We start from the raw sequence: 20,863 nt of genomic DNA on the forward strand, positions 1-20,863 counted from the left end.
CAGGCCATGTAGTTGGGCTTAATTCTCCGAGTCACTGGCAGATTGTAAGCAGGGACGTAATCGAACCATCCCCAGGCCAGACGTTTGTGATGGGAAGGCTGTGAATGCCTTTCTTCTCTTTTCCTCTGATGCCTCTGCAGCTAGCAGAGGGCAACGGAACCCATCCCAACCTGCCTGTGCACCTGGTCAGCACCTGCACCCTTCTGGATTCTGATCCCACATCAGGGTTAGGGTGTCATCACCGGCACTTAATGGTTTTTTTTAAAAAAAAAAAGAACAGTTCTTTCGTTGGACCTCAGACGATATAGGTGGAAGCTCTTAAGCATCGCAGAACCTCGACTGTCTCCACCTTATCTTTAGGTTCTGTGCTGATCTCGCTCCATACAAAGTAGTCTGCCGACTCTTCTGGAATGAGGTATGAACAAACCAAACAGGGGCACAAATTCATTAATTGCAAGGGGGCACTTTCTTTTGCCAGACCTCACTTATAGATGCTTTCCTGACGTGTTCACACCCCAAGTATCTCAAACATATGCCTCATACTTTTAGAAATCTGAAGAATTTAGAGTTTCAGTTGGGTAGAGCCTCAATGGAATACTTTTATTATATCTAATGCCATTTTAATGGGCTTGAGACTAGGGAGGTTGGATTGATTGGACAACGTATATAAACCACTGCAAGGAATTTACTAGAGTGGAGAACGATGCCAATAGCTCAGAAATGTGGTATTTAGGGAGCTTTTTACTTCATAATCACCATGACAACATTGGGACAAATTGTATAGCCCTCTTAGAGAGCAAGCACTTGTTTGCTGGAACTTTCTGCGGTGGTGACAATGTCTAATGTCTGTGCTCGCCACTGTGCTAACCATTAGCCACCTGTGCCTTCAAGTGTGGCCGGTGCAGCTAAGGAACTGGGTTTTAAATATTATTTTATCTCAGTTACACTTAAATGTAAATGACCGCCTGTGGCTATTGGCTTCCATCATGGACAGAACAGTTATAGAATATCCTTAAAATCCTCATTCCCTTCAAGTCCTCTGATGAAGCACAATCAGATAATTTCTTAGCACCTATAATCATAGGCAGATTACATTATTTATACCTTTCCAGTCCTGTACTTTGGAATTGTAGGCTGTTTCTGTCTTGGATATATGATATTCTAATGTTTACGAAAATACTCTTTAGTGTAGTACGCTTTAATTATAATACTTTGTTCTAGGAGGATCCAGCCGGGGCCTCTTTTATCATCTGTGTTTTTAGTTTTAATCTTAAAAGGGCTATAAAAATAGTATTATTTTGTGGGAGAAAAAAATATGCTTAACGTCAATGCCTGTGGAGCGGTAGGGATTATGAAACATTCAAACTCCTCCTGGAAATACTGGATAAAGAGAAGTTAAAGAGGCAGGTAGAAATCTCCAAGGAGAAAACTTGCCCTGGAGGAATGCTTTTAATTAGATTTAGCTTCCATCAGAAGAGTCTAGCAAGGTGGCTTTCCCTGAGGGCATTGGGATTTTCCCCTGTGAATAAATTCTCTCCGCCATCGGTCACCTCTCTGCTACATTCTTCTAGAAACTCAGCCTTACTTGGCATGCCGTGACTTAAACCCTCCAAAAAACCTTGGAAAAGAAGCCAGTATTTTTTCTAAAATGTTAATTTCCTTGCTTTAGGCTTATGTAGGCTTTGACTGGAAACTCAATCTGTGCGCCTCGGCTCTGCATTATGTTTCAGTCATTGAAATGGGGCTTAATAAGAATTACTTGATACCTTAGGAGTCAGATGAGCCTCACTTTTTTTTTTTTTTAAACAGTCTTTTATCTTAGGCACAGGGATTTGCATTTTGAGAGGTCGTGCCAGCTGACTTGAGCCTCTACAGGTTTCAGCTTGTTGCAAACCTAGTTTGGTCCATTTTTCTCACTTCTGGGACCTTCTGTTGCTGCCACTCATGGCTTATGGGTTTACTGAGGAGATCTAGTCCCTGTCCCTAATTGTCTCCTGTCCCTACCTCAGCAGTAATACTACAGATAGCCAATCATTTCATATATAACACGTCCCTTAAGAAGTCGGGATAGAATGTTGGGGCACCTGGGTAGCTCCATTGGTTAAGCATCCGACTCCTATTTCCACTCAGGTCATGATCTCACAGTTAGTGAGTTCGAGCCCCACATTGGGTTCTGCACTGATAAAGCAGAGCCTGCTTGGGATTCTCTCTCTCCCTCTCCCGTGTGTTCTCTCTCTCTCTCTCTCAAAATAAATAAAATAAGCTTAAAAAAAAAAAAAAAAAGGAAGTCAGGGTGGACCATTAATTACAAACGACGTCCAAGCCAGTCTCTTCTCCATGGGACTTCTTTTCTGGCTCTGCCCTACTTCTCCCATGTCCCTTGTAGCTTCTGATTTCAGAGCTCCCTGGAAGCTGAGGAGCCCAGGTCTGTTAGGATTTCTTCAGATCAGTGTTTGTCCAATAGAACTTTATGCTGTGATGAAAATGTTCTGGATCTATCCTGGCAATATGTGGCTACGAAGCACTTGAAAATGGCTAGTGCTACTTGAAAGTGAATATATGACTTTATTTAACTTCAGTTATTTACGTGTGTTAGTTTAGTAATTTAAATTTAGAAAGCCGCGTGGACTTCTGGCTACCATATTACACAGCGCAGCTCCAGACCGAGCCCTCGACTTCAGAACAACGTGCCTTGACAAGAGCATCTTGTCTTGGGTGCCCCGTGGTCCTCTACCTTCATGAACGAGCTCTTCCCAGGAAGGAAACTCTCTTGACCTCTGAACTAACTTCTTTATACTGCTAACTTTGATTATTGAAATCTTGAGCTTTTTATTTTTTATTGTTTTAGACACTGCACAGACGATTCACACTCTCCGCACCTGGGTTCTGGGTTCAACATGCCAATTTTTTTTTTCTATTGTCTTCTTTCCTCTGTGAGTGTATCTTTATTCCTTGTCCCACAGCTACAAATACGCATTCATTTACTTTTTAACAAATAAGAGGAATTTGTCAGAAACAGTAGAACTTTTCTCCGGGAACCTAAGGAAGGGATGTGAAACTTGGTGTTGCAGGATGCAGGGAAATGGAAAAGTGGAAACAAGTGTTTATTGCATGCCAGCTACTACGTGCCAGGCAGCGTTGAAGATTCTAGAGGACAGCAGTGAACTAAACAAAGACCATTATGCTCCCCCTAGAAACAGGATTTTACTAATATGTTGGGATAATAAGTGCAGAGTAAGGAGCAGAGGCTGATGGCTGAGTGTAATTTTAGAAAAGGGCTACCATATTCCTATCTGAAAAAGGCATCTATCTTCAGAATGTTCTAGGTGGAGGGAATAGTATGTCCAAATGCCCTAAAACCAGAGCGTGCTTGTTATCTCTTCACACCCTCTCGGTTTCCCCGTGGTCTCTCATCTTTGGTCTCTCTTTCTCTCTCTCTCTCTCTCTCTCTTTTTTTTTTTTTTTTTTTTACACTTATAGACACACATTTTTACATTGGACTCCTCAAGAAATGAAGCCAGTCCACAATCCCATTGGTGTTGGTAAAAAGATTAGACTGAAATGGTTGAGAGTCGGTGAAATGTAGTCAAAATGTGCTTTCTCGGTCACCACTGGGGCCATGCGGCATTTTACACATCTTGCCGCTCACTCCATTAGGTAGTTTCCAGCACTAGTTAGGTTTAATGAATAAGATTATTTGAGTTGAGGGGCGGGCGAGGGCAAATCCAAGGTGCAGAAGTTAGCTGCCTATGGGAGTTGGCACAAAAAGTCTTCTAAAGAACTAAAAGGTGTAATTTGATCTCCCAGTCAAAGACAATTCAGAACATTTCAAAGTTGAAGTTACTTATTCCACACTTAGCCCTAGCAGTAAATGTTATTGCCGTATGCAAATATGGCCGTCCCCATAGATGGAAGGAGCCCGCTGTATTCCAGTACTCAGTGGGAAGAGCCCTCAAGGACTGTGGGTGTGGTTCTCATTTTCTGTACTGAAATGACTGCTGGGATCTATCTTGACTCTGCCACAGCCTGTTGACAACAGTGAAAACAATATCCTCTGGTAAATGGCTGTTCTCTCTTCTCACCAACTGCAGTGGGCTTGTTACAGCGTGGAGGGCAGTTGGCTTTTTACCTATCGGAGGACAGCATCATACAGATCACAGCTACTTACCTTACGAGAGCCCTGTGTGCTGTTTACTGTGAATGGCATGAATGACAAGGGTGAGGAATACCCAGGAAAGGCATAAACCCTCCCCACACCTTCTCATCCAACTGTATTGCGAGAAAGCAACAGAGTTGCTCGGTTCAAGAGCAGATTCTCAGAATTCATTTCAAATTTCCTACCCTGTGATGTCCCTCCTTGAAGGCTTCCCAGTGCTTAAAACGTATTTCTTTCTTTTTTTTTTTTTTTTATTTCACTTCCTCTCCTTGAAAAATATGAAGGGAGGCTTCAAAGTGTTTGTTGTTATCTTAGAAACCAAAGTGAATCCGAACGCACCCTTTAGTTTTCTCGTGCCAACTAGTCGAAGGCAGTTTGGCAGCTGCTAGTCAATGAAGAGCCTCCCCAGAATCTTTTACAAGGGGGTCACAGTTTTAAACATAATGCTGAAACTATACCAGAACTGGTTGTTACTTTCATTTTCTTAAAATCGACCATGTTTCTTTGCCTTAATTTTCATTTGAGGGAAAATTCAGCCTCAAATAGATGGCCTAGTAGAAGGAGCTTGGTTTTGAATTTTGGCTTTTAATTCCACATTTATTGAGCCCTGTTCTGTGACAGACCCTGGGCCGAGGCTGTCCGTCTTGGAACAAGACAGATGATAGTCCCTGACCTCATGATGCTGATATCCTGCTGCCTGCCAGCCTCAGCAAGCTACTTAAACAGTTCCCTCTTCTGTAAAATGGAAGCAATAATCTAATCTCTCATAGCCACTTGCCAGACACAGTCAAGGCATAGATCAAGTAATGGGATGTTTTTGTACAATTATACATGTTATTATTACTTATCATTCAAGCTGAGCCCAGAAATGGATTCAGAGTAAACAGAGATGTTTCTAATGCTGAAGGTTGTTTTTTTAAAATGGTTAGAGTGAATGTCTGTGCTGTAAGCCAGAATTTCCTCCACATCCCCCATAAAATTAGAGGAAATGCCTACACGGGCTGAATGGAAAGTGATCCTTTGTCATCTGACATAATTTTCCTTCCTTCTAACCTCGGGATGCACAAATGTTTGTTCCTGCAAGATGGATCAGCTTCAGTGATCGGGGTTAAGCCTGAGTATTAATGGGGGATGTGGACCTCCCAAAGTTGCAGAGAGTGTGGTTTCTCAAGGAGCAGAGACGGCAAAACTGAAATCACACTGCTTGATAGTCCTGAAGCCGTTTTTTCTTATAAGCTGAAACATAGCATGTCATTCTGCTTAACCAGGACTGCCAGGTCAGTGCTGAGGCACGTCTGAATTATTCAGGTTTCTTGACTCTTGGGGGTTGAACTGTGAGTGTTTTCCAAAACGAAAGGGACTTAAAGATCGTCGTGTTCGGCCCACCTATTTGACCGGTCAGAGGATAGGCACAGTGTGGTTGGGTAGTTGCCCAAGAACGCAAAGCCAGGCGCACAGTTAGTTCAGTGTCTTCTCTGCTGCAACCCGCGTCTACTCCCAGCGTGAATTCTCCTCGAGGGGAAACTGTATAGCAATGTCACATAATTAATTTGTACATGAGGAAACGGCTTCGAGGAAAAGAGATTAAGGAATATTGCTTTCCGTGTATCTGAATGGCACAGAAAGCTTCTTAACTAGATAGATACTTACAAATCTAAGAAAATTGTTGCTTATATTCCTCTCCATGTTCCTCATCAGCTGTGAATCACATTGTGCTGGGTTTTTCCTTGAGAAAGAAGGCCAAACATAACTTCATTTCAACATTTCAGAATTCCATAATCTTAAGGCGCCTCGTTGCCTCCCCACGGCTGCCCGTCAAATTCACTAATTTTATTAGCATGTTGCCAAATGACACACGAAGTGCCTCAAAGCCAAGGCAGATCAGCTCTTCATGTTGAATGTGGCGCAAGGGTCAGCAGAGGATTTGAAAATCGAACTCGATCCTCCAGTTACTACCTAGTTGCCAGACCTAAGCTGGTTCTGAACAGTATTTTAAAACCAGATGGTTTGGTTCTAGAAGGGTGTTTAAAGATCCAAAGCACTCTTGGGAGCTTTGTTATCAAACAGTGATTGATTCCGTTAGATCTCTTTGAAAGCTTTGGCTCCAGGTCGCTGGTAACAAAACGTTACCGTATTTCAATTTGTCTATTCGCTCAAATTTCCTGAAATATTTTGTAGAGGTCATCAGACTGCTGCATTCTGGTGATGAGGAGGCATAAATTTACCAGACTTTTAATTATCTTGTGCCTTTCCTGTAATTTTCGTTTGTGAGAGAGTGTTTGCATGCTGTGCTACTTTTCTAACCAGAGTGCTTGTGTGGCACTTTTTATTGTCCAGATGATTTTCTCATGTACTTCAAGCATGTTTTCACTTCATCCTGACCCTAGAGAGTACCATTTCATTGACCAAGAGAAGGGGGTTTCAAGAAGTGGCTTGCCTTGGTCCTACAGCCTTAATAGTGGCAGATCCTGAACTCTGAAGTCTTTGACCTTAAAACCCTTGGACTTTACAAGCTGACTGTGATTCTATATGTCTCCTAAAATAAGCAAAGGAATTACAAAGAACCAAAGCTCTTTTCTAAGAAACGTGCTGCTCCCCTGGCCCTACATGACCCCCTCTGCTACTTCTGGCCACACTCAGTATCTTTGCCTTCTGCTGGAGGGACTGTTAAGTGCTTCTCGGGAACCTTTACAATGGGTACATCTGTCACACTGCTAGTGTCGGGGAGGCTGAGGGTTTTCATGTGACTTGTGGCTTTGTTTCTCGTTAGCTGTGTCTCATTGACCTTGAATAGTCATTTCACCTCTTTGACCCTTAATTTCCCCATCTGTGAAATGGTGATGACAAAATGCCATGGTGGTTGTGATGAGCAAACGAAATAATCCTCACTCTTGGTACTGGACTAGGCATTTGATCTGCGTTCAATAAATGGTGTAGAAATAACTAGTATTATTATTATTCTCCCATACAGTTCCGATTTCTAAAGTAGAAAATTTTCCTTTTCTTGAAACGTGAGTGTCCACGTTAGTGAATCAAATACACATTGGAAAATGACCATATTAGAGAATTATACGTGAGTTTTTGGCCTTCCATTTAAACCTCTAATGTTAGAATAGAGAGTTGAACAGATATGTTAAAAAAAAATCATTAATGGTAAAACTTCAGGTGGCCGCAGGGGCCGGGCAGGGGGTAGGAGTCGTGAGGGAGCAGCAGTGAGTGGCAAGCCAGCCAGTGGGTACTCGAACCACTTCAAGGGCCTACCACCCCTCACTAGCTAACGTCTGACTGTTGTCATGGCAACTCTGTAGGTCCACTGTTGCCACATCTTTTTAATTTTCTTTTTTGTTTTTCATTTTATTTATTTGAGAGAGAACAAGTGAGGGAGAGGAGCAGAGGTGGAGAGCAAGAGAGAGAATCTTAAGCAGCCTCCATGCTCAGCGTTGAGCTGGATGTGGGGGCTCGATCCCATGACCCTGGGATCATGACCTGAGCTGAAAGCAAGAGTAGGATGTTCAACCAGCTGAGCCACCCAGGCACGCCATCTTTTAATTGTCTTAGAGTTGGAAATCCAGCTTTTCCTGTGAAATATCCTAATTTGAAAACCTGGGGGGCGCCTGGGTGGCTCAGTCAGTTAAGCGTCTGACTTCGGCTCAGGTCATGATCTCGCGGTCCGTGAGTTCGAGCCCCATGTCGGGCTCTGTGCTGACAGCTCAGAGCCTGGAGTCTGTTTCAGATTCTGTGTCTCCCTCTCTCTGACCCTTCCCCATTCATGCTCTGTCTCTCTCTGTCTCAAAAATAAATAAATGTTAAAAAATTTTTTTTTTAAAAGAAAACTTGGTTCACATTTCTTTTACGTTTATTTGTTTCTTTTGAGAGAGACAGAGAGTGAGGAAGGACAGAGAAAGAGGGAGAGAGAGAATCCCAGGCAGGCTCCACACTGTCAAGCACAGCATGGACTTGAACCCGTGAACCATGAGATCATAACCTGAGCTGAAATCAAGAGTCGGACACTTAACCTACTGAGCTACCTAAGAGCCTCACTTGGTTCACATTTTAAAAAGAAAAGAGTTTAGGCCAAACGGAACACATCTGTGGACTCTATGTGGCTCATGCAATCCCTGCTTTAATGTCTGTCAGTCTGGTCTACTCCCAGCTTATTTGGGTGTCAGAAACCAAGCATCTCGAACCTCACCCCTTAAAGAAGTGCTTCACCTGAGTGCTATCGTATTTCCAGCCCTTTTCCAGAACATGAGCCTCTGAATCATCTGCTTTGACCAGTATTTTCACATACTTCACAAAACTGAAGAGCCTTTCCATTTCCAAAGTTTTTTTGATAAAAATCATACAAGTACTTTTTTTTTTTTTTTTGGTTCCCTACAGGACTGTAAGCATCTTGAAAAGAAAGGGTTATGTCTCATAATGTCCACCGTTTCCATAAGAGTTCTTTTTTTAAAAATTTTTTAATGTTTATTTATTTTTGAAGGAGAGAGAGACAGAGAATGAGTGGGGGAGGGGCAAAGAGACAGAGAGGGAGACCCAGAATTCGAAGCAGGCTCCAGGCTCTGAGCTGTCAGCACCGAGCCCGACAGGGGGCTCGAACTCACAAACTGTGAGATCATGACCTGAGCCGAAGTCGGACGCTTAACCGACTGAGCCACCCAGGCGCCCCCGTAAGGCTTTTATATCCGCTCACAAAGCAGATAGGTAATGCATGTTTGCTTATGTTGGCTAATTTTTCTGGTAATTATTTGAGTTGAGTTGGAATGCTATAGCACTCCATAAATCCTGTGCTCATTATGGTGCCTCTGCCAGGCTATTTACCAATGATGTTTTGACTGTCACCAAGAGAGTTAATCATATTTATTTGCAATAATCTCTGGGTGCTTTTGCTTGTTGTCACGGTATACCATCCAAGTCACATCAACTGAGGGAGAATTGTTTTCTCAGTTACTATTACTTTACATAAAGCACCAACTAACTTTAAAGCATTTCCTAGCAGAATAGTTATTTTGACAGTATGTGAAATGGTGTCAAATTGTACTCCTTCACTTGGTATAGTATCCCATTTGCATTGTTGTGGCTTAATTTATTCAACTGCTTTCCTCTTTTCCTCAACCCCAGCCCCTGCATTCTCCTGGTGTTGGCTCATTTCAAAGTCTCTAGAGTTAAGATTTTGCCAGATAAACACACTGTGAAAATCAGCTTTCTCAATGGTAAACTAAAATTGCCATGTGTGGACAGTGGCATTTGTTGCCAACTGCTCACCCCTACCCAGCTTTCTGGGGGCTGTTTTTCTACTAGATCCCTGTTAAACATTAAAGAAGATGATTGAGAGAGCTAAGAGTTTTTCAGCTCTTTGTGGCAAAAATTCTAGTATTCGGAAATACTGCCTTTGGCAGTAATATAGATATTTCCATCTGCAAGAGTCATTTAAAATGTGTGGGTTTTGTCACCTGATATGTGGCCTGATTCTGGGACATATACCCGCCACCACCACCCCCCAAAAAAAGCAAATGCAGCAAGTGTTTTCGGAGAACTCAAGCTGCACTTCATCCTCAGTGATCCAAGAAATTCAGGGCTAAGCAAGAAAACAGAGTGTGCATATTGGGAGCTATTTGGAACTATAGGGGTTGGGGAGTGTTCAGTTGAGAAGTTGGCAATCAAACTCCAGCTCAGTTATTTTATGTTTGTCACTAGACAATGCCAATCACTTTTCCATTCAGCGGCAACTTGTTTTAGTCTATATGTGGCTTTTGAAAAGCTCCCTGTAAATCAGAATTTTAAAATCCTCCTTTAGAGGTACAGTCAAGTTTTCAATGTAAAATGCCCTATTGGATTAATCCCTTTGAAACATAGCTTAATCCCTTCATTTATTTGTTTGGTGAATACAAGTTCCTACATTGGTTTATGCAGTTTCCTTGAAACAATCCATAGTGAACAATTCGACTCATTTTAGCCAAAAAGGCTAAAGAAAAAAAAAATAAAGAAACCCAAACCTTCAAAGCTAACTTCCTCCACTGAACAAGTCAAAAAGGGAGGGAACACACATGCACACACACAGGCACGCGCACACACACACACACACACCTCCTCTCCGATTTATTCACAGTTACCTACTTTTTAGTGAATTTAGGCTGGAGTTTTATTAGGATGCTTGACAACTGTCCAGATTCATTAAACCAGGCCTGGAGTTTCTTCAGTTCATTCCTAGATTAGAATATTTCTATTATGAGAGGAGGCAGACTACGTCTGAGATTCAGTTCTTGCCTCCTGTGCTTCTGGTCCCGGGGCTTTTGCTCTGCCTTCCCAACTCTCCTTGCCTTTTGTAAATCTCACTTGATCGAGCCAGTCCTGTGAATAGCATACACACCAGAACATGCATGTGCCACTCAAATGCAGGATGCCTATTTGATGAATGATTCTGTCTTCAGAGATCTCATCTCTGCTCAGCCCAGAGTGCCTTTATTTAAATTAAAAAAAAATTTTTTTAACGTTTATTTATTTTTGAGAACAGAGAGACAGAGCATGAGTGGGGGAGGAAAGAGAAAGAGGGAGACACAGAATCTGAAACAGGCTCCAGGCTCTGAGCTGTGAGCACAGAGCCCGATGCGGGGCTCAAACCCACGAACAGTGAGATCATGGACTGAGCCGAAGTCGGCCACTTAACCGACTGAGCCACCCAGGCGCCCCTAAATTTTTTTTTAATATTTATTTATTTTTGAGAAAGAGAGAGAGGGGGAGAAACAGAGTGCAAGCGGGGGAGGGACAGAGAGAGAGGGAGACACTGAATCCGAAGCAGGCTCCAGGCTCCGAGCTGTCAGCACAGAGCCCAACACAGGGCTCGACCTCAAGGACCATGAGATCATGATCTGAGGCGAAGTCAGACGCTTAACCGACTGAGCCACCCAGGCGCCCCGCAGAGTGCCTTTTTGTCCTTCCCTTGCCAAAGCCACCCATTCTTCAAGGACTGATCCCCACCCCCCACCCCCCATCCCCCATAAAACTGGGTATTCTTGTGCCAGTCTCTCTCCTTTTTTTGACCTCATGCCTGCATTTAAAGACAAGTCAGTTACATTTGATAATTTTGCTTCTCCAACTAGAAGGTAAGCCCCAGGAGGGCAGATGTTTGTTTTAAATCTCTTGGGATGTGGAGAATATCACAGACGCTTGACAGATCCTTAAAGGTTGGCCATGTGGTAGGCAATTTCAATGTGAAAGGATACATCTTTTCTTATTACGTTTTTGACTAGAATGATTTTTCCGCCATTTCAGAGAGATTTTCGAGTATTGTTTCGGTCATCCTTGGAAGGTTTTTTAAAAGTATTATCATAGAACATTTGCACGAAAAGAATTGATGTATTCAGGCCACTTGTCTGTTTCTTTCCTGCCCATACTCTGGTCTCCAAGTTAACTAAGTGATGATTTCTCTAGGACTCATCCTGGTCCTTCAGAGACCGTGCGGGACTATCACTTGAAGAAGAGCCCACCTCCCCTGCTCTCCAGATATTTACCATTACTTAGGGATTGGCGGTTAAAATACTTTTAAAACTAAAATAGGGGGCGCCTGGGTGGCTCAGTCGGTTAAGTGTCCGACTTCGGCTCAGGTCACGATCTCGCGGTCCGTGAGTTCGAGCCCCGCGTCGGGCTCTGGGCTGATGGCTCAGAGCCTGGAGCCTGCTTCCGATTCTGTGTCTCCCTCTCTCTCTGCCCCTCCCCCGTTCATGCTCTGTCTCTCTCTGTCTCAAAAATAAATAAACGTTAAAAAAATTTTTTTTAAACTAAAATAGAAGGTATTGTGTTGTGTTACGATTTCCAGCTATGCTGTAGAGAAGAAAAATATTCCTAAAATATCTTCGACTTAATCACGAGGTGTTATTTGTTTGTTTCTAGTCATAGGCCAAAGTATTTTCTTCCCTTGGAAATGTCTTTCTTCCGTGAAGAGTTATGAAGGGCCTGCTCTGAGGCTGCTTGACTTGCTGCTTTGTTCTGGAGGGAGGACGTGTGTGACGGGCCAATACACTTGTCCCACCTGGTCTCGGGGGCCGTGGGGCATTTGTTGCCAGCATCACAGACCATGGCGGCTGTCTGCCAGATGGTCGCCTCAGTGTCTGACTCCGAAATGCCAACTGCAATTAAAAACCTTCTTTCAGAGAACAAGTCTTTCAATTCTGGGCCCATATGGTGATCAGAGCCTCTGGGCCTGTGATCGTTTAAGAGGCCAGACTCAAGAGAAAAGCAGATGGAAAGAACTGTAAGATGAGACACGCCTGTAAAAAAGGTGAGGAACGGTATTTAATTTTGCTGGATCCAGTATGAGTGGAGAAGGGGAAATAATGGCCAGGCAAAAACTGGGTTCCCCCTAGTCTTCCTCCTCAACACGTGAACCAGTGGCATCAGCAGAATCTGGGAACGGTCTCAGTTTCTACCTGTAATGCTCAGTTTAATGAGTACTTGGCTAGGTTACAGGGCCCAGCTCTTCAATCAAACATTAACCCGGGTGTTGCTGTGGAGGTACTTTGCAGATGTGATTAACAACTGTAATCAGTTGACTCTTAAGTCCAGTCACATTACCCTGGGTAATGTGATTGGGCCTCATCCAACCAGTTGGAAGGCCTTGGGAGCAGAAGAGGTTTCCCCGAGAAGAAGTTCTGTCTCAGTGCTGTAGCATTCATTCTTGCCTGGGTTTCCAAGCCCTGGCCTGCCCTCTAAATTTTGGACTTGCAAGCCCCACAATTGCATGAGCCAATACAGTATCCCACACCTGGGGGTTTAAACATATTCCCCAAATCTTTGTATCCACCGTAACATCTGAGAAGCACTTCTCAGAAGCATGTGGAGTTCTGTTCACCAGTTGCCATGGATTATTCTTTGAGATGCTGCAGGTAATTGTATCAATTTTAGTGGTCCTGCTCTGAAATAAATAGCACTAAACAAGACCTTCACAGGTGTTTGTAGAACGAATTCATTCTTAGGTGCCCCCCAAAACACATCACTAGGCAACAAGAGATAGATGCACGAATTCAAACATACGGGAGTGCATTTCTGGCAAAGTGTTTAAGATTCTGTGTAGAATCTTGAGATTTCACCTAGTACTTCAGTTAATAGTTGACATCATTCCAAAGATAACGGACTAAGAATTCCTGTCCGATAGTCATATCTAATATTTATCTGGAATAAGTCTAAGCCTTATTAGGCTGCTCATCACTAACCTTCAAAGACAACAGTGTTGTTCCAGAAATAGACACAGCTAAGCTTTTACTCAATTCATATTCTCAAGACCTGGAACTTGTGTCTCCAGGCAATGAGTTTGGGGAAAATGTGCCCTAAAATGAGGAAGGCAGTATGACCTAGACTGAAGGTCTTGGTATTACTCATGGGTTTGTTTGAAGAGAAGTGAAATGCGGCGTGCCATGTGACCCCATCATATGCTGAAGGAGGCTACCCAGGCTCACTTCCTTTAGCGAATGACTTTCTAGGTGAGAGATGTTCTTATTGGAACCTCTTTCTGGGGGACATTATGAATAGCTGATTTGCCTAGTATGGGTAGAAAATTCCCTGAAGATGGTCAGCTGTGCACAGAGGGCATAGAGACACTAAAAATGTTCACTAATATGAGAACATATTAACTAAAGATGCAGGAGGGTAATTTAACCCGAATTGGAAGTAATTTGGAAGTTGGTTAGGGTCTACTGTGGGGTTAATTAGGTGGCTTTTGTTGTGGTGTTTAGGGTAATATCTTTGTCCCTGGCGATTCACATAGATCCACTCACCTTTCATTACTTTGGCTTCACAAACACGTATTCACAAACATAAGATGTTTGATACCTGAGGTTGCAAATGGTAACTTCTTCTGTTGATTGGAATGCACAGGTGGAATCATGCACGCGGTGAATAGCCACTAGGGCCCTTCCTGCACCCCCCCCAGGAGCCCCCCCCCCCAACTCTGATTAGCGGAGTGCTATTTAGGGTGCTATCGGTGATTCTTGAGGACTCTGGGCTAGTCCTTGGAATCTTCGGCGGTGGGGGGCTTGTGGGTCTTCAGGGAGTCTGTAAGTCAGCCCTCTGAAATGATAACCAAAACTTCCTAAGTATGTCTCCCCCATCTCTTCAGAGTGACTTCATAAAGTTTTTAGCAGAACAAGATGACCTCCAACAAAGCTTAAGAGAAGCTTTGCCCCTTACATTTCGCTCTATGCCACCAACACACATGTTCACAAGGGAGAACACTGGCTTAAAGCAGAGGCTGATGCTTACTGGCTGGCTGGAGTTGTCAAGGTAGGGAGCCTCCTGAGGTCAGTGAATAGGGAGTGGCTGGCTGGAGAAGGGAGGGCAAGAAATTATAGTGAATATGCCCCGGGTAAAGGCTTTCAAATTTTTCAGAAAAACAAAAACATAAAAAACAGCTGCTCAAGCTTAAAAAGTCTGTTCACCTTAGCAGTGGTCGCTTTTACAATAATAAAGAGAAAGATGAGGCCTCTTCACTGGGTACTTACGACGCGATATGTGATAACTTACATCCTTTGGTGCACAGTAGGTGTTTGATGTGTATGAATCCCCACTGTAAACTGTCCCTTCCCCCCCGACACACACACACACACACACACACACACACACACACACACACACCTGTACCTCCAAGTAGGGAGTGAAGCTGGCTGTTTGCCTTTTTCCCAGGGTTCATTGCAAAGGCCTTCCCTTTCTGGGTCTTGCCGTAGGCAGCCGGCTTTGTAGACCTGCTTGTCTCCAGGGGCCCCGTTTGCACAGACTGCGGTCGGAATGCCACCCCCCAGAGCTGTGTGGCTTGGCGGCCCTTCTCTAGCCTTTCTCTTCTTTGATGGCCCTCTTTGGTGTCTTCACTGTTGATTGTGCTTTGTAGGCATCAGATCTTAAAGCCCTTCTACTTGTCAACAGGTCTGCGGCTGCCCTGGTGGCTTCCAACAGTGGACTCACTGTTTGCACTCCTCTCCTGACTTTTCTCACACTTCTTAGCTTGTGTTAGAAAAGCACTAGCCATCCCTGAGAAGGACTCCTTTTAGGGGCTGGTACTCCCGGCTTTATGGAGGGGCTGCTCCGTTACGGTCACAGAAGTTGTGTGTGTGTGTGTGTGTGTGTGTGCGCGCGCGCGCGTGTGTATGTGTGTGCACAAGTGTGTGTGTGTGTGTGCGTGTGTGGTGGGAGGGTTGTTTGTTTTGTTTTGCGCCGGTCATGTTGTTTTCAGTTAATTCTAGGTCAGGATTCTCTGCCTTGGGTGCACGTTAGAATCATCCAGGCAGCTTCTTAAAATCCTGATGCTCAGGCTGCCTTCCAGCATAATTAAATCAGTGTATCTGGAGGTGGGACCTGGGCCTCATTATCTTTTAAAAGCTCCGTAGGTGATCGATTCTAACATGCCCTCAAAGTCGGTAACCGCTAATACAGGCTAAAATCCTAAAAGGCTAGAAGGCTTAATTCCATTTCATGGAGGCTTCATTTTATATTTAAAAAGAACAAAGCTTCTGGCAAATGCATGTTTGTCTGTCTGAAACATACTCTATACCAAAAAAAAAAAAAAAATCACATAAATACAACATGCCCCAGCTTTTTGTTGTTTTACAAATGTCTTATAGGGAAATCTAAAGGGTTAAGTTAGTTATTTCATAAATAGATCCAAATCTAACTATTGCAAATATATATATTCATTGTCGTGTTAGTCCCAAATTGAACACAAGGTTCAGAAAGCATTTTAGCCTGTATTTTTAGCTTAGCATAGAGCTCTGGGTCTGGGAGACAAATTTCAAAATAGTTTGTTGCCTAAAAATATACTTCCTGAAATGAACTTGAGGCCTGAGAGGGATGAATGGGTTTGGTTTTTTTTTTTTTTTTTTCTTCTTCTTCTTCTATATTTAATGTTACCACAAGAAAGCAAATCTTAAATTTATATATGTTTATATTTTTAGAGACCCAGGAAACAGGTGCTATGCCCAAGTGATGAAGAGGGTTTCGTGGCAAAGTGTGGATGACAGAAATCTGAAATTCATGGGACAGGGAGAGACAGGGGGTGGGTGATGAAGTCGTTCCTCTGGCTTTAGGCAGGAGCATGCTTGACACGGGGAGGAGATGGGGAGGCTCTCCTCAGGCCTTTCCAAGGGCGATCCCTGGGAGAAACGTACCTCCCAGCTTCCTAACGGCCAGTGACTGTTATGGTGCTACAGGTGGTCTAGGCACCTAATCTTTCTTAGTCCGGTTGATGAGTGTCTCTGAGTTCATGTTTGTTGACCAAATGCCTAGTAGCCTTGTCTTTATTTTTTATTTTTTTTTTAATGTTATTTATTTTTGAGAGACAGAGAGAAAGAGGGAGGGAGAACAAATGGGGAAGGGGCAGAGAGAGAGGGAGACACAGAATCTGAAGCAGGCTCCAAGCTCCAGGCTCTCAGCACAGAGCCGGATGTGGGGCTCGAACTCACGAACTGTGAGATCATGACCTGAGCTGAAGTCAGACGCTTAACTGACTGAGCCACCCAGGCGCCCTCCTCCCCCAACCTGCAGTAGCCTTGTTTTACTTCTCTTGACTCTCAAACTCATCTATTGAACTTCCACTTTTGCCAGGAGAAATGGATCTCATGCAGGAAAAATAAGGGGAAGGTAGTGTTATCCCCTTTTTAATGGTCTGTTAACATGCAGCATGTGTCTTGCAAAGAACAGTCTGTCTTCAATATGTTATTGATGACTGTGAATGAATATCGCATGTATAATCACACCCACCACCCCCCAGTCTGAAGGAAGAAGTTATGTATCCTTTCCCACTTGATACACAGAGCCAAACGTGACCTTCTTATAGTTAGTCCTTTGTGTATTCATTCTTCACGTAGTCATCTGACAAATACTCTGGATACCTTCTATGTAGCAGGTCGTCTTCTTGGCACTAGAGATACAGTGTGTAAACAGGGCAGATGAAAGCTCACGCAGCTTGCATCTTGGTGGATAGATTGTAAGCAAGTAAGTGACTGAGATAGTTGTGCAGGAGATAACAACAGAATTCTGTGGTAGTTACTTGTGGGTCGCTTTAGGATGAAGAGGTCACATTAACTGGAGACCAGGAAGGTGACAAAAAGCCAGACAAAGGGAATAGCAAGTGAAAGGCTCTGGGGAGGAAGGAACTTGGCTTCTTCTGGGGAAGGCCTGTGTGTCTTAAAAGGTAACGAGTAAGGAGTAAAGGGGCTGGTGGGGTGTGGCGGTGGCTAAAGTCAGAGAGGTAGCGGGTGGTGGATTCTTGAGGTAGAACTCACCTTTCACTCACCTGCAGGACTCCGGCGCCTGGAGCCTTGCCAATTTTGGGGATTCTATCTCAGAGACAGTCAGTGTTGGTCGATTAACTGATTTCCTTCAAGGCAATGGGGAGAAGTTAGAACCAGTCTCTTGCAAAGAACGCCCTTGTAGCTCTTCCCATGCAGGTGAGGAGAACGACGGCAGTGTCCTGCCCTCTGAGTTGGCCAACACGCTTTTGTACCGCACAACTCTGCTCCATTGTGATCTCTCTCGACCCATCTAAGTGGTGGCCCTCATTAGGATCCTGTATCTTCTGTGTTTCTATTTTGGGTTACCCTACCCTCATTTGTTTCCTTGTCTATCTACTCAGCTAAATGATGGTTTCCTTAAGGTAGTGTTCTCTGTGCTTCCAGCACCCAGAACTATGCAGTAGACAGATCAGTTCGCTGTTTCTGGATGGAATGATTGTTTGTAGATCGAGTGCCTTAGGCAACCACTGACAAAATCAAGAAGTTACTCAGACGTCTCCCCACCCCGGCCACCACCACCCCGAAATGGCTTTCATTACGAATCGCCTGTGTGAAGGAAAGTCTGATCTGACATAAAGGCATTATTTTATTTCATTCGAAATTGCAACACATCATCAGGGGTTCACTGGCAGGCTGCCTAGCAGTTAGATACTCATTTAACGTGTCTTGCTTTTCCCTCCCCAGTTAACAATGGCATGATGGTCACCGACAACAATGGTATCATCAAGTTTCCGCAATTGTGCAAATTTTGTGATGTGAGATCTTCCACCTGCGACAGCCAGAAATCCTGCCTGAGCAACTGCAGCATCACGTCTATCTGCGAGAGGCCACACGAAGTCTGTCTGGCCGTCTGGTAAGGTGGCCTCTAAACATCTGCCTTTTCTCTCTTTCCTAAGTGATGCGCGCTGCCGTGCGTAAAGTCAGGGTGTCCCCTGGCCCCCTGACTTGTCCCTTTCCCTCAGGCAGCCTCCCTTCCAGAGATGTTCTGTATGTTTTCAGATACATACACACCGCTGTGGATCTGTTTACGTGTGGGTGTGACAGTGTATGAGATGGCCTTAAATATTTACAATAAGTCTGGGACCCCTTCCTTGTATGAAGGAGAGACATCTGCCACTTGTCGTTTTAACTGACAACCTCCCGCTCGGTACCCCAGAGTGATACCAGGAGCTTTGTTTCTGTGAGGCAATGTCAGTCTTGTTTTATGGGAGGAGAGGGGATGCAAGGTGGCTGTGTAAAGAGGCAAGACCTTGTCAAAAACAGGGAAGTTCTTAGGAGAACCAGAAAAACAGCCCATTCGTTAGTCAGGAGTCCTGGCCATGTTACTCACAGCACCACTGGGCTACATAATCCATCTTGCTCTGGGATCAGAACTGCTTGTTTCTTAGATCCCATTCCCTTCATATTCTCTCTCTCTCTCTCTCTCTCTCTCTCTCTCTCTCTCTCATTCTCATTCCCCCTTCAACGCGCACACACACACACATACACACACACACACACACACACGGTGCTCATAAATCCTTTGATTCATTCATAGTTTGGGATTGGGAGTAAGAGCAAGAGCTAAAAGGAAAATAGAGATTAAAAGAGTCCTCTTTTATAAAATGTATAAATTCATTAATGAAATATAGCATTTGCAGACTTACTCTGATGTTTTAAATTTGTCAGCCAATTTTTTCTTAAGTAACCTATGTGTTTCCTGGCCAGTTGGCAAATGAGAATATCTGTATCTATCTATCTATCTATTTTCTTAGTTTTTTTTAACATTTATTTATTTTTGAGAGAGCGAAACCGAGCACGAGTGGGGGAGGGGCAGAGAGCAGTGGGGGACACAGAATCCAAAGCAGGCTCCAGGCTCTGAGCCGTCAGCACAGAGCCCGACGCGGGGCTCGCACTCACAGACCGTGTTGAGATCATGACCTGAGCCGAAGCTGGCCGCTTAACCGACTGAGCCACCCCGGCATCCCGGCGAATGAGAAGATAAACCCAAATGTCTCCCTGTACCGCCCCCCACCACCCACCCCACCGCCTCTTGGAGAAAAAGTCTTTTGAGACTTTCTCCAGACCACATACGGTTAGCCTTGATGATAGATCTGAAAAGCTTGCAAATTTCGATACATACCAGGGGATGAACGAGTTTCTTAAGAACTCCAAGAATGTTAACAGCCAGTAGCTGTCGTGAAGGCTTGCTCTACCTGCCAACCTCATCAGGTCCAGTTCTGAGCACCGTCTTTGCGAAAGGGGTTTTGACAAAGATCGTGTTCAGAGGAAGAGGGGCCGGTACGCTTGCGGGCTTAGGAAGCTTGTGATGTGTCAGCTGTTCCTCACAATCAGACGTGGTGAGTCCAGTAAAGAGAAGACATGGGTTCTGTTGAGAGACGTTGGATGGCCGCTCAAGGGGAAACTATAATAAACTCGTTCTCCATAATTCTGAAGGGCAGAAGGAGGATCCGTCAAATGAACAAGGGATCGGCCTGCAGTGTAAGTGTGAACATTTTCACACTTGTGGTTTCCTACCAGCAAAACAGGCTTCCTCGTCTGAGGAGTCAAAGTGCAGGGGAGGCTGGGGGACCACCCATCGAGTCTAATGCAGGAAAGATTGAGGCACCAGATTGTTATGGCCTCAAAGCTTCCTCCTTGGCATCTGGTCTCTGCTGATCACCTTTACTTAAATCTCCACCGTGACGTGAGAGTTTACTTCTGCGACCCCAGACAGGCTCATCTGATAGATATTTTGACCTGTGGCCCAAGCCCCACTGATGGCACGTGAATCGAGTCGCTGTGAAATTCCAGTCTCTGGAACGAGGCGTTACTCGCTGTCTCAGAGGATGTGAGCATGTAGCGGGGAGGAGACCTCCCTGTTTCCTCAGTGTCCCCACCATGAAGAGTTAATACAGCGAGTGTTGTTTTTCTACCTGTCTCAGTAGGTAGACACATACTCCCGTGGGGGTGGAGTGTCGGTAAAGGGAAAGGGAAGTGAGAGGTGCTGTCGCACATCTTGCCCACCCTCCTCCGCACTGAAGCCCTCACCCCCTCAGCTGCTGGCACCGGTAGCCGCTGAGGGATCACCCGAGTCCCTCCAGCTAATTTCCCTCCCTCCACTGACTGGAGCTTCTGCCCTCACTTGGCCTCTGCTCAAGTTTGCCCCGCCCCATAGGCAGCCAGCCTCCCGTGACCGATTGACGCCAGGGTCCAAAATGCCTGGCCACGTTGCCTCCTTTGGGACCGCCCTGACTGGCCATCTTAGCTTTACATCTTCCGAGGGATCAGGGAGTCATTTGCTGGGACCTGCATTGTGGCTCAGCTCCTGCTGTGGGAAGTGCTCCTTCCTTCATCCCTTACAGGTGCCTCTCCAGAAACTCCGCAGAAATCTCGCCTTAAGGTCCATTTCCAGGGAAGCCCAGCTAACAGCCAGATGTGGAAATGGAAAGGC

The 20,863-nt window shown here is 44.6% G+C and overlaps 1 protein-coding gene across 2 annotated transcripts in view; it reads left to right on the plus strand.

The window, feature by feature from the left end:
* The window catches only part of TGFBR2 (transforming growth factor beta receptor 2), a 91,332-nt gene that overhangs the window by 19,667 nt on the left and 50,802 nt on the right, over nucleotides 1-20,863 (plus strand). For both annotated transcript variants that reach the window (XM_049628933.1, XM_049628932.1), the window contains exon 2: nucleotides 18,115-18,283. In XM_049628933.1, coding sequence (XP_049484890.1) covers nucleotides 18,115-18,283 — 169 coding nt within the window. The remainder of the gene's footprint in view (nucleotides 1-18,114; nucleotides 18,284-20,863) is intronic.

The sequence above is a fragment of the Panthera uncia genome, chromosome C2 (assembly GCF_023721935.1).
Source record: "Panthera uncia isolate 11264 chromosome C2, Puncia_PCG_1.0, whole genome shotgun sequence".
NCBI lineage: Eukaryota > Metazoa > Chordata > Mammalia > Carnivora > Felidae > Panthera > Panthera uncia.